This window comes from Chlamydotis macqueenii, chromosome 3 (genome assembly GCF_036417535.1).
Source record: "Chlamydotis macqueenii isolate bChlMac1 chromosome 3, bChlMac1.mat, whole genome shotgun sequence".
Lineage (NCBI taxonomy): Eukaryota > Metazoa > Chordata > Aves > Otidiformes > Otididae > Chlamydotis > Chlamydotis macqueenii.
Window position 1 is genome coordinate 91173362 of NC_141558.1, and position 11721 is coordinate 91185082.

Below are 11721 nucleotides of genomic sequence, written 5' to 3' on the forward strand. Positions count from 1 at the left end.
GAAGGCCATGGTTAATCGTGAGGCAGAGGCTGTAGTGGGTCCATTAAGTCACAGAATCTTTAAGGTTAGAAAAGACCTTATAGGTAAAGTCTTACACAGCCTGTGGAACATAGAATCATAGAATCTTAAGGTTGGAAGAGATCTCCAAGAAAATTCTGGAACTAATACCCAATAAGTCACTGATTTAATATGCTTGTGTATTAAAACTCAATGCCCTTCATGAGTTTCCTCACTATAGCAAATAGTATTACAACTTTTAGGTCAATTTTTCTTCTGTTTCTGCTGTAAGCAATAGCACAGCAAAACTATTCTATGATGAGGCTTTTCCAGCCAAATGAGTTTTATTTGAGTCAGACCCAGGAAAGGTATTAGTTCATATGGTTATGTTTTGACTTCAGACTTCAGGCTTGCTAATAACAGAGAACTCAACACCACGTTTGTTGAGGCGATCAATCAGTTTTGTTTTGGAGAAGGCAGCTCCTGGAGAATATACACCACCCCTGTTAATGAAGATCAAAAGAGGAAAAAACATTAGTGGTACTGTGACTAAGTGACACCTTTTTTTGAAATCAAAGATTTATTTCCCTGCCTAAGAAAGAAAAAGCAGCTTTGTCCCACAGGAGAGGATACAAGGAATTTGGCAAGCTGGTTATATTCAGAGTTTCATTTCTGCATCCAGCAAACTCAGTAGAACCCATTCCATTAACTGAAAATAGACACTGATGCAACAAATGCTGCAAAAGCATTACTAAAAACCTGTGACTACATCCTTTCAAATTGAGCAGAAGAGTAAGTGGCTTTTGGCTTGTGGTAAAGTATCTCCCTCGTATAGCCATTTGGGTGAGGCAGCCCAGAAATTCACAGGGTTATCAGATCTGTATTTTCAAAAAGAAACATATACACACAGTAGCTTTAAGGGAGATCAAGCTGTTCTGCATGGTAAAGTACTTACTGTTTAGGCAGACAAGCTGCATCTTCCAGAAGAGATACAGCTGCTTGAACCATTGCAATTGGTGTAGCAACGTAGCCAGGCTCTGACAAAAAACGTAAATGATGTACAGTGTGTTGAAATGTAGAACGTAATGATGTGCTGAAGAATAATTGCTTTGACAATGAAACAGCCTTCTTCATTTATGAACAGCTTTTTTACCTTGTAAGCATCCCAAGTAGCTAGTGAAGTCCTTAAGATGTAATCTGGACAAATACTGCTGCAAATACAGGCCTATAACCACACAACCACCATGTCACAGTGACAGAGGGCTGTCCATTACAGTAAGAGCTGACCCCATCCTGTGCTTCAGTTCAGACTTTTGCTGTGAGACTGTTGCATTTGGCTACGTCTCATTTAAAGATGCTATACTTCATTAACTCCCTTCTGAACATACGTTCTTGCTGTATCCAAACTTTACTTCAGATGTCATCTTCCCTCAAAGGAGTGACTTGAATTCAATTATGTTATAGCTAGAAATTATACCATGCTAGAGCTGTTCAAGTGCACTTACAGGGGACTGGAAATAAACAAGTAGTAAGTCCAGGCTCTAACAACTGAAAACTATCCTTAAAGTACTCTCCCTTTAAGTGCTCTACTTCACAAACATGAAAATTGGAATAGGGAAAGTCAGAAGGAAGATAATGACAAGAATGGAAATGAATTGGCTGTTTCATAAAACAGGTCACAATGAATGCCAGTATACAAGGTAACACTCTGTAAAAGACTTTTGTCCATATTACAAGTGCTCCTCAAGGGTGAAAGGAATAGCAGGGAAAAACCTGTTTTATATTAGGGAATGTGAGGCAAAAGCAATTAGCTGCTACTAACGTACATACCTGGTCCCTTCACTTCAGTGCAGATCTTTACATTTGGCTTGCCATTCTGAGGATCTTGCCCCTCACTGTAACCCTCACCAAAAAAAGTCATTGTAAAAGAGGTTCCATCCATCTGTAGACAAGAAGACAAGTGCAATCACCAAAACAGTAACTCACTTAAGATACTTCTATTTGCTACTTGTGCTTGTCTGATCTATTACACCAAATACTATGATCCACCTAAACATGAGTGTAGTTATTTTGAGTTACTGCTTAAAAGGTACAATCTCATGTAAATTGTCCCATCACTTCCACTTGGTTGGAACTGTTATTGTTCTAAAGTCCATTTTTTCTCTCAGTGCTTTCAGTCCTGGGTTTTTGCTACTCAGTCTCTCTCTGACATCACCTTTGACAGATTGAGTGGTGCGAGGCATCCACGTAAATACGTGTGTTGGTTTTAGTTTGTGAAGTGGCGCTATGGTGGCAACTTCTGCAAGAAGCTGCTAGAAGTTTCCTCTTTGTCTGGTGTACTCAGCTGGGTCTAGGATGGACCCATCTCTGCCAGGGCTGAGCCAACTGGTGATGGAATGTTCAGTTGATGACACCTGTGATAAAGTATTTAAGAAGGGGAAAAAAAATAAAAAGAGGAATAAGTGAAGAAGCTGAAGAAAGGGCAGAGAGGGGGAGGCATGAACGTTGTGGGCCTTGCAGCCCTCGCCCTCTGGCCTCCTGCCAGGCCAGTGTCTGGGCCCGACTTTGCCCAGCCAGGCTGAGAAAAGTGAAGAGAAATGCAAAGGGAACCCGAGACGTGTCTGCCTGAGCCTGATTGTGAATAATTTCTTGTGAGAGGAACGGCTGCAGACCCCAAGGTCAGTGAAGAAGGAGGGGGAGGAGTAATGCTGCTCCTGGCCAAGATTCCCGTGCAGCCCATGGTGAAGCAGGCTGTCGCCCTGCAGCCCACAGAGGAGCACAGATCCACCTGCAGCCTGTGGGGGACCCCACACTGGGGCAGGCAGATGCCCAAAAGAGGCTGTGGCCCGTGGATGGCCCGTGCTGGGGCAGCCGTTCCTGAGGGACTGCACCCCGTGGAAAAACAACCCACACCAGAGCAGTTCATCAAGGACGGTAGCCTGTGGGAGGGACTTCATGCTGGAGCAGGGGAGGAGTGCGAGTTCTTACCCTGAGGAGGAAGGAGTAGCATAAAGAAGTAATACGTGATGAATTGACCATAACCTCCATTCCCGATTCCCCTCTGTGCAGCTCCGGCGGGGCAAGGAGGTAGAGATAACTCAAGCCCAGGAAGAGGGAGGGGTAGGGGGAAGTTGATTTTGTTCTCTTCCTCATTATTCCATCATTATCATTTTAGTAATACATAAGTAGTTTTCCTGAAGTAGAGTCTTTTGCCTGTAATGGTAACTTCAATGATCTCTCCCTGTCCTATCTCAAGCCTGGAGCTTTTTTGTTCTATTATCTCTCTCTATTCCCTCGGAGAGTGGAGGGAGTGAGTGAGAGACTGTGTAGCTTGGTCTCACATGGGGCTAAACTATGACAATATATCAGACCCAGCAACATGATCCATTTTTTCCTCATATAAGTTCCACATACTTTGATATCTACTAACACAAGTCATTATTATTTAAATACTCAAAGTTATCTGAACAGGCAGACACAGTGTCCATTTAGAAATTATTTCTTTGAGACTGAGCAGTTGACTCTAGATTACTATTCCACCATTACCATAACAAATTTATTCAGTAATTGTAATGGAAAACAGTCAGTTACCTGTTTCTGGGTTGGTCCTTTCCTTGTGAAGCGTCCAGCAGAGAAAAATTCCGGGTACTATGTAAGAGGAGAAAGGGGGGGGGGGGGAACCAACAGTAAATTACAAGGGAAAAAACAGTAAATTAGAAGGGAAGACATCTCCAAACTTATAATTCTTTTCTGGTTTGAACACTTACTTTTGTCAGAAGTTTTCTTCCAAAGCTAAACTTCACAAGAAGAAGAAATAAAATGCCAGCAAACATCAGCTTGACAACAGAGCCAAGACCACCTATGTTCACATAAGCGCCATACTGCACCTGAGGCAAAAGATATTTTCAGTGATAGAATTTATATTAAAATTTTTGTATCCATTAATTTGTAAAAATAAAGCTACCCCCAAATAAGGATGCAATTGTTTGATACAATAGAGAGCTGTTTAGATAGCGCCTTAAACAATTGTCTTAGTTCTAAACAACTCTGAATAATGCTTCACTTCATAATTCATTATGGGAAGACAGTGTAACTACAGAATGGCGAGGGAGTGAGCATGGTAAACAAGAGTGGAAAACTTTAAAGAAAGATGTGTTTTGGTATCTGACTTCAGGCTTCTTTCTTGAGATCTTCTTTCCTCCTCTGTTTGCTTTAGTCTAGGACAAACTGAGGCCTTTAGAATTCTGAAATAGCAATGGCAAGCCTTTCTCATGAGGAGTTTCCAAGTATATTTTTAGAACGCCATCTCACCTCATCTCTTAACTGATGTCTGTGATTCTACACAGTTGTTTCACACATTGTTGGTGCTGGTCTTCTCTCAGGAAACCATGGAAAAGAAAAACTAAACATCTTTTCCACAACCACCACTTCTCATTGCCTTTACTCTTCACACCAGAGACCTAAGTGTCAAAGGAGCCTCCAGATACAAATGAGCAGCATGTGAATTCTTCATCAGAATGTTTACTATGCTATATTGACCTGACTATAGTTGCACAGACTACAATTACAATGCTTTTAGAAGCTCTGCTGATCCAACAAAAAAAAAAAAAAAGCCTCTGCACAGGAACAGAATTTAATTTATTTATCATTCCCCAAAATCATGAAGCTTACTTTTCAAATATTTCTGACTCAAGGCTTCAATTCCTTACAAATACATACCCAGAAATCAGACAGCACAAGAACCCAGCAAGAGACTCTTGGAACTATTATGCTATCAGCAACAAGCAAGCGCACCAGGCAGAGGATGGGAGTAGTATGAAACAGGCCATGCACCCAGAACAACCAGGACCACACCAGGTAAAGCAGCTTCCAAAGATGATACACTGAACAAGCCTCCTTCTTTACAGAAGGAAAAGCCCATCACAGTTCATTACTATTTACCTGGCTACAGACACCCTTCTACACAGATCTGCACCATTTTCAACAAAATTTTCCTTCGTGTAATAAAGACAGAGTAGACCAATAACAGTAACTTACAGGTGTTTCCTGCAACTCTGTGTGCAAATAACGCTGAGATCGTTTCACAACAGAAACATCAGAGCCCATGAATGGAATGGAGTACTGTCTGAATTCCTGATTGTAGAACACAAGTCCTCTGCAAATGAAAAACAAGTCAGAACAAATGTTCAGGTGTTCACACAAGCGGAAAGAAACTGATCATAATGGCCCTACCAATAGTGGGGTTTTCTCAAGCATTTTTATGACAACCTCTCTCTTCACTGAAAGCAAATTATTCCAAATTTATCCCTGGCTCAACTCAAAATTCGATGCACTAGAGAAGGATGAATTTGATAATCAAAATAATATTCTCCTCACATTTCTTTTTTGCATTCTACTGATCACTTCTGAAATCAAACTCAAAAAGTTTGCCGTGTCACTAGAAGTCTCTTGCAATAAGTTAACTGTGAGACCCAGTAAATGCTGGGACATGTTCTTTTTTCAGTAAAATACCAGCAAACCAGGAGAACTGAACTTATCTTCAATTCTACTCAACAAGCATCTATGTATTCATATTATCCTGAAGTCCTCAATGCATCTTTTTAGTATTTAATACTATGTTAATAGTCTATATAAGAAATACTGGAATGGTTAGAAAACAACATGCTTCACATCTTACACTTCTTGTACCTTCTTTTAAGTTTTGCACCGACTACTGGAACAGGCGCATATCCTATCTTTTTGCGAAGCTTCCTCAGGTTGTCCTGATCCGCAAGGCCATAAACAGCTGACTTCCAGGTCCCATCATGTATACAAGAACCCTGGTGACATACCATGAATCAATTCAGGATGTAAATGTTTAATATTTTAATCATGACATATTTTAATATTTTAATCATGACATCATAACATAATTATTACACATTATTACATGTATGCATTAGAATTACATGCATCAAACTATATTGAAATGTGGTGAGCTGACCTTGGCTGAATGCAAGGTGCCCACCAAGCCGCTCTATCACTCCCCTCCTCAGTAGGGCAGGGAGGGGAGAAAGCAAAATGGAAAAAAATGAAGCTTCATGGGTCACGATAAAGATAATTTAATAAAGCAAAAGCTGCACACAGAAGTGGAGGAAAACAAAGGACTTATTCCCTACTTCTTATCAGCAGGCAATGTCCAGACACTTCTCAGGAAGCAGGGCTTCAGTACACATAGTGGTTGCTCCAGAAGACAAACATTGTAATAACGAGCGTCCCCCCACCCCTCCTCCTTTCCACAGCATCCAGCCTTGATGCTGTGTGAGCACTGCTCAGCAGTAGCTATAACACTGGTATGTCACCAGCACCATTCTAGCTACCAGTACAAAGCACAGCACTATCAGGGCTGCTATAGGGAAAATTGGCCAGACCCAATACAATCTCTGTCCCTTATTCCAAACTACTTGCATCATGCTCAGGTCCCATGTAATTTAATACCTATCAGGCTTTTCTAACCATCCCATTGGATTTAATTCTAATGACTGAAATCCCTTCTAACTAACACTTACAACTTATACTACATACTTAAACCATCTCTGTACCCCACATAGATTTATACATTCTCATTAACTGCTATTTCCTGTGCTTTAACAGACAGATACTGCTCTCCCATTCCATGGTCTTCCTCTACTTGTTCCTAAGAACAGGCTATGACTTGGGTGCTCGGGACAGGAGAAGCAGTTATATTCAGTTGTCGGGCACCAACACCAGCTTGGTTTGGGTCATTGTTGCATTATTGTAATAATGGAATATATTAATATATTTCATATATTACACATTATTACATATATGTATTACAATTACATGCATTAAAGTATATTGAAAAGCTCCCCTCCAAACAAAAAAAAAAAAACCCACAAACAGCCAAACACCAGGATTACGGGCAACATACGGTGTATCTGTTTAGTTTACTTGTGTATGAATCCTTCCTACATCTCTGCAGAAACTAAGTATTTCTCAAAAGAGCTTAACACAACAACAGGTAAATAGCCTGTGCCAGTGAACCTTACAAAAGGGTGTTTGGGCCACTTTTATTAGCTCCTAATAAAGTCCTTTACCTCATCATCAAAGAGCTGACAGCTTGTTCCTTGGTCTGAATTAATGTAACAACAGCTATTCTAATAGGCTACGGTGATGTTATCACTAATACCTCTTGAGTTTCCAAGAAGGTACAAACCAACTAACCTCAGGCCCAGATTTCACTGTCAGGAAACTTTCAACAGCAGTTAAGGTACCTTTAAGGGAAGAGAAAACATTACTTGGCATATGCAGTCATTAGTTCACAAAGGCAGGGTACACCCTGGTAAACTCAGAGAGCAGGCCACTGACATTTTTAGTCGCAAAGGCAAAGTCACATCTTAATCTTAGTTTCTTTTACTTTGCGATAAAGTTCCACAGCTCTTTTAGTTAGTAAGTATCAAACTTCTTATGTAAAGTTTCTCTAGCTAATGAGATCATGTAAATCAATGAAAAAAAAAGGAAAGGAATATTAAGAGCCATATTTTGTTTTCCTAAGAGTTTTCAAAACAAAGGATGGCGTAGGTTGTGAAAACCGAGATGGACTTACATATTTTGGTAGATCTTAACTACAAAAAAAAAAACAAACCACCAACCCACAAAAAAACCAAAACACACAGGATAGCCTAAAACATTTAATTTTAGCACAGCTTGCATTTTGCAAAGGATGCTTAGGTGTGATGAACAGCAAAACAAAACAACAAGTTCTGCTTTGTTTTGCTTTGCTCAGTTCATTCTGAGATTGTAACACTTACTTGTATGAGCAAATTTCAATACAGTAAGCAACTGCAGTACCATAAAGTCAAAATAGGAAGAGATAATGACATCTTTATCCAAAACAAGTATCAGACATCAAATTGTAACCCCATGAGCACCCAGATACTCATTTCCATGGCTTTCCTCTCCCTCCAATCAGATGCAGATCGAGTTTTCTTAAACTGAAACCTGATTATACACTCCAAAGTGAAGCAATCTCAATAACATTTTTAACAGTACATAAAAGCAAAACATTTGGATGCTTTTACTGGCCCTTCCAATTGAAAGTCAGATCTAATGAATGCAATAGCCTCATTTGAGAGGAGGATCAAGTACTATCTGCGTAGAATTAAATAATCTCACAGATTTTCTCAAATATTTTTCTTGTCTTTCAGTTACTGCCTAGCTGCTCTTAAAGAAAAAGGCATTGTATGGCACTGTCCACCTACTTACCCTCATACAACAACTTCTCAGTGCTTGCAGTAAAAAAAAAAACAAAACTCACAAAACCTGATTAGCCAATAATTTGCCATCCCTCTTCCGCAGCCTTCCTGTCCCCACTGCCTCTTCCCTACAAGATTCCCACTGCCCAAGAGGTCGTGTGCTGAGGCTTGCCTAGGGACGTCCACGGGCTGGCTGAACAGCCCGCTACTGACAACTGAAGGGTCTGTTCTCTCAGGGAGCAACATTTCCTTGAATGCCTCCTCTACCTAATAACCAGTTTTCTCCAATCAAATGGGAAAATCACTTGCTTTCAACCAAATCCAGTAGATAAAAATGTGAAATTGGTCAGTCGGTAAAGGCAGGCAAAGAGAGATACTGAAAAAGTTTCCACATAAGCACTGCTGCTTTAGGGAACGAGATGAAAGCATCACCTGCATTGCTTTTCCAGTGTAAGGTCACACTTAACTAAGTCACCTTTCAGCTTGTCTCTGGTGTACAGTACGCCCATATCAGCTGGTATGGAGTCAAAGCCACAACTTCCAATGACATAGACTCCCTTTTCCGCAGCTTTTTCATTGTATTTCAGGTACATTCCTTCCAGAAACTAAAACACAATCAGAACAAATATTTTAAGCAGAACTCCAGATTTGTCCGTATCCAGTATTAGTCATCAGCACTGTACTGTCATATCATAGCACCCTACATACTTCAAACCACTTCCAAGGATCTTTAAGACAGATACATATTATTCCTGTTTGATGGTATGAAAGCGTCACAGCAGGGCAGAGAAACATCTACAACAAAATTCCCATGTAGAATTACAACCGAGACTTGAAGCAGAATTCAAACATTTCGCATTTCCAGAGAGAACCTGAGAGGCTCTTGTCTAAAAGTAGGAAAACTATACAACTGATACACACTGATGTACTTTAAAACAATGAATGCATCTTACAGTTGTACATCAGCAGGCAGAATTTGCAGTCACGTTCAAAAACATTTGCAGAAGCAAGAAACATACTAAACAAATACTCCTTTAACAGATCCTTGAAATAAGGGAGCATTTGCTACTGTCACATACCTGGGGTTCTCCACTGATGTCAATGCAGCTTGCACCATTTTCAACACAAGCTGCTACCACAGGCTCTCCAAAGAATCTGTACTATAGAAGGGAAGAACACCACCCGTAACAAAATAAAACCAACATGACACAACGCACCCAGCATGTTTTATCTAACCTAGATGTCTCCAATAAATGTAAACACTCAGTGGGTGCTGATTTTGCTAAGCAAAGCATAAATGTAATACCACTTGTATTTCAGGGGAGAGGGGGTGGGGAGAAGGAACAGTAGAACAAATTTCACCACTGATAACAGATTTGCTTCACAGGTTTCTCTCATAAGGTAGGATCACCAAGGCCACTCTGGTATCTCCCATCTCAGTGTATGACTTTTGCAGTCCTGTTATCTGCATGTTCTCTGCTTGAACCGTCTTCATGTCAAAGACCCAACTTGCACCTCTTGTACTTTGATCCCCTCTGAACGCGCTGGCAATATTGTTGCCGAAAGCGTCACAAGGGCCGAGGACTTAAACCCGCAAGGCCGGGGGCTTCTTTTCCAGCTCTATTTTCAACCTCACCGCCACTGAAACCGCCCTGGGCCAACCCGAAAGCCCGCCCCACCTTACCATCAGTTTCTCAGGCCGCCTGTCAAAGGCTTAAAAGCCCGACAAAAACCCTGCGGCAGTTCCAGCGAGGATCGCCCGGGAACGCCAGCGCCAGAAACGGCGGCGGGCCACCCCCGGGCGGTTCCAGCTTGCGGCGGTGCTCTCGCTTTCACGCCAAACCGCCACGTCTCCTCCGGCCCCGAGGAGCCGGGAGCCCCGCCGCACGCAGCCGAGAAGCGGACATCGGCCCCGGCTCTGACGGGAGCGCCGCCCACACCGCCGCACTCACCGGGCCCACGCAGTTGAGCACCAGCCGGGTCTGCCTCGCCACGGCGGCCAGCGAGGCCGCGTCGCCCACATCGCACAGCAGCACGCCGACCTCCGCCCCGAGCGCCGCCTTCCCTGTGCACCGGAGACTGCCGTCACCGCCCGCCGCGCCTCTTCTCTCCCCGGGCCCAGCCGCCGCCTCCCCGCCCCCGGCGGGCTCGCCCCGCTTCGCCCCTCAGCTCTTCCCCACGCCCCCGCCCGCGGGCGGCTCCCCGCCAACGGGGCCGGGATACGAGGACCGCGCGGGCCCCGCCGCCCTCGGACAAGGGCGCTGCACCACACGGCCCCCAGGCGCGAACCGTACCCAGCCTCTCGGCCGCCCGCTCCAGCACCGCCTGCAGCTTCTCCCGGCTTCGCCCGGCCACGGCCCAGCGCAGGGCGCCGCGCAGCTCCCCGCTGGCCGCCGCCCGCGCCACCTCCTCCACCACGAACTGGCCGGTGAAGCCCGAGGCCCCGAACACCACCAGCTCGTAGAGCCGCCCGGACACTGCGGCCGCGCCGCCGTCGCTCGCCATGTCTGGGAGGAGCCGCTCCAACCGCCGCAGTGCCAGGCAGTGCCAGGCGCGGCCAAAACCCCGCCCTTCCCCGGCGGGGGCGGTGCGCGAGGCTCGCTCCCTTCGCGGGGCGGCGGTTGGGGCCTCGGGGGCGCGCGGGCGGGCCCTGGCGCCGGCACAGCCCTGCCCCGCAGCCGCGTACCGCCCGTGAGCGCGAGGGCTCGGCCCACGGCGGGGGGACAGGGCGTTTGCTCTCTTGCCAGCAGCTAGGAAGGAGGGAGAGGTGCTGTCTCTCAGGGGCTCGGGGCGTTTTTAAGGGACCCCGAACGTGTGAAAGTGTACCCAGATATGGCCGGGAGGGTTTGAAGCCCAGCAGTTCGAGCAGCAACGTCTGCAGAGAGAGGCTGTCGTTGCTGGTCCTGCAGAGGACATTCTCTCTCCTGGTGAGCATGGCTTATTGCCATAAGCTCTTCAGCACAGGTAATACAGATGAATTGTTACTAACCGAAACGAAAACCTGCTTTACCTAGAAGTAAAATAAAATACTCTGTTTCCTGCACAACTACAGCAAATCTTTGCATTTCACTCAACAGCAACAGCAGAACAACGCAACATTTGAAGCTCCTGTTGCGGTGGGGAGAAGTAGTGACCCTGTAAAGCTGTGATGGTAAGGAGCATCTGCCACTGCATGGCACAGTGAGGAATGGTCATGTTTTCCGTGCTTCTCATGGCCAGGCTGCTCACCTGGATTCCAGAGGCTCACAGCAAGTCATGCCGGAAGCAACCTTGTGAATATCGCTCACTGGCCCTTTCACCCAGGGAGCACCTGTCATATTTAAACCATTCCTGACAGATGCCCATCTGACCTGTTTCAAAACCTTTAGTGATGGGCACTTTCACACTGTTCCTTCAGGCAAAGTCCTCCCCACATCCTGTAATTTCAGCCACGTGCTATTTCTCCTCTTTCTAGAGGAGTATACAAAGT

The 11721-nt window shown here is 44.5% G+C and overlaps 1 protein-coding gene across 1 annotated transcript; it reads right to left on the reverse strand.

Moving 5' to 3' along the window:
• Window positions 1-308: 308 nt before the first annotated feature.
• SCCPDH (saccharopine dehydrogenase (putative)) lies at window positions 309-10796 on the reverse strand. Its single transcript, XM_086745459.1, has 12 exons — window positions 10547-10796; window positions 10205-10317; window positions 9332-9412; window positions 8728-8857; window positions 7222-7271; window positions 5686-5816; window positions 5035-5152; window positions 3765-3884; window positions 3589-3645; window positions 1828-1939; window positions 953-1034; window positions 309-500 (listed from the first exon to the last, which is right to left on the reverse strand). Exons 1-12 carry the CDS (start codon window positions 10755-10757, stop codon window positions 395-397), a joined length of 1311 nt encoding a protein of 436 aa, XP_086601585.1. The 5' UTR covers window positions 10758-10796; the 3' UTR covers window positions 309-394.
• Between the last annotated feature and the right edge of the window lie 925 nt (window positions 10797-11721).

Coding starts and splice junctions, on each gene's coding strand:
- SCCPDH (XM_086745459.1), bottom strand. CDS start 10,757: ATGGCGAGCGACGGCGGCGCGGCCGCAGTGTCCGGGCGGCTCTACGAG. Junction 5,817..7,221: donor CAGTGAAATCTGGGCCTGAG/GTTAGTTGGTTT, acceptor GTATGTCACCAG/GGTTCTTGTATACATGATGG. Junction 3,646..3,764: donor GAAGAAAACTTCTGACAAAA/GTAAGTGTTCAA, acceptor CCTCTTACATAG/TACCCGGAATTTTTCTCTGC.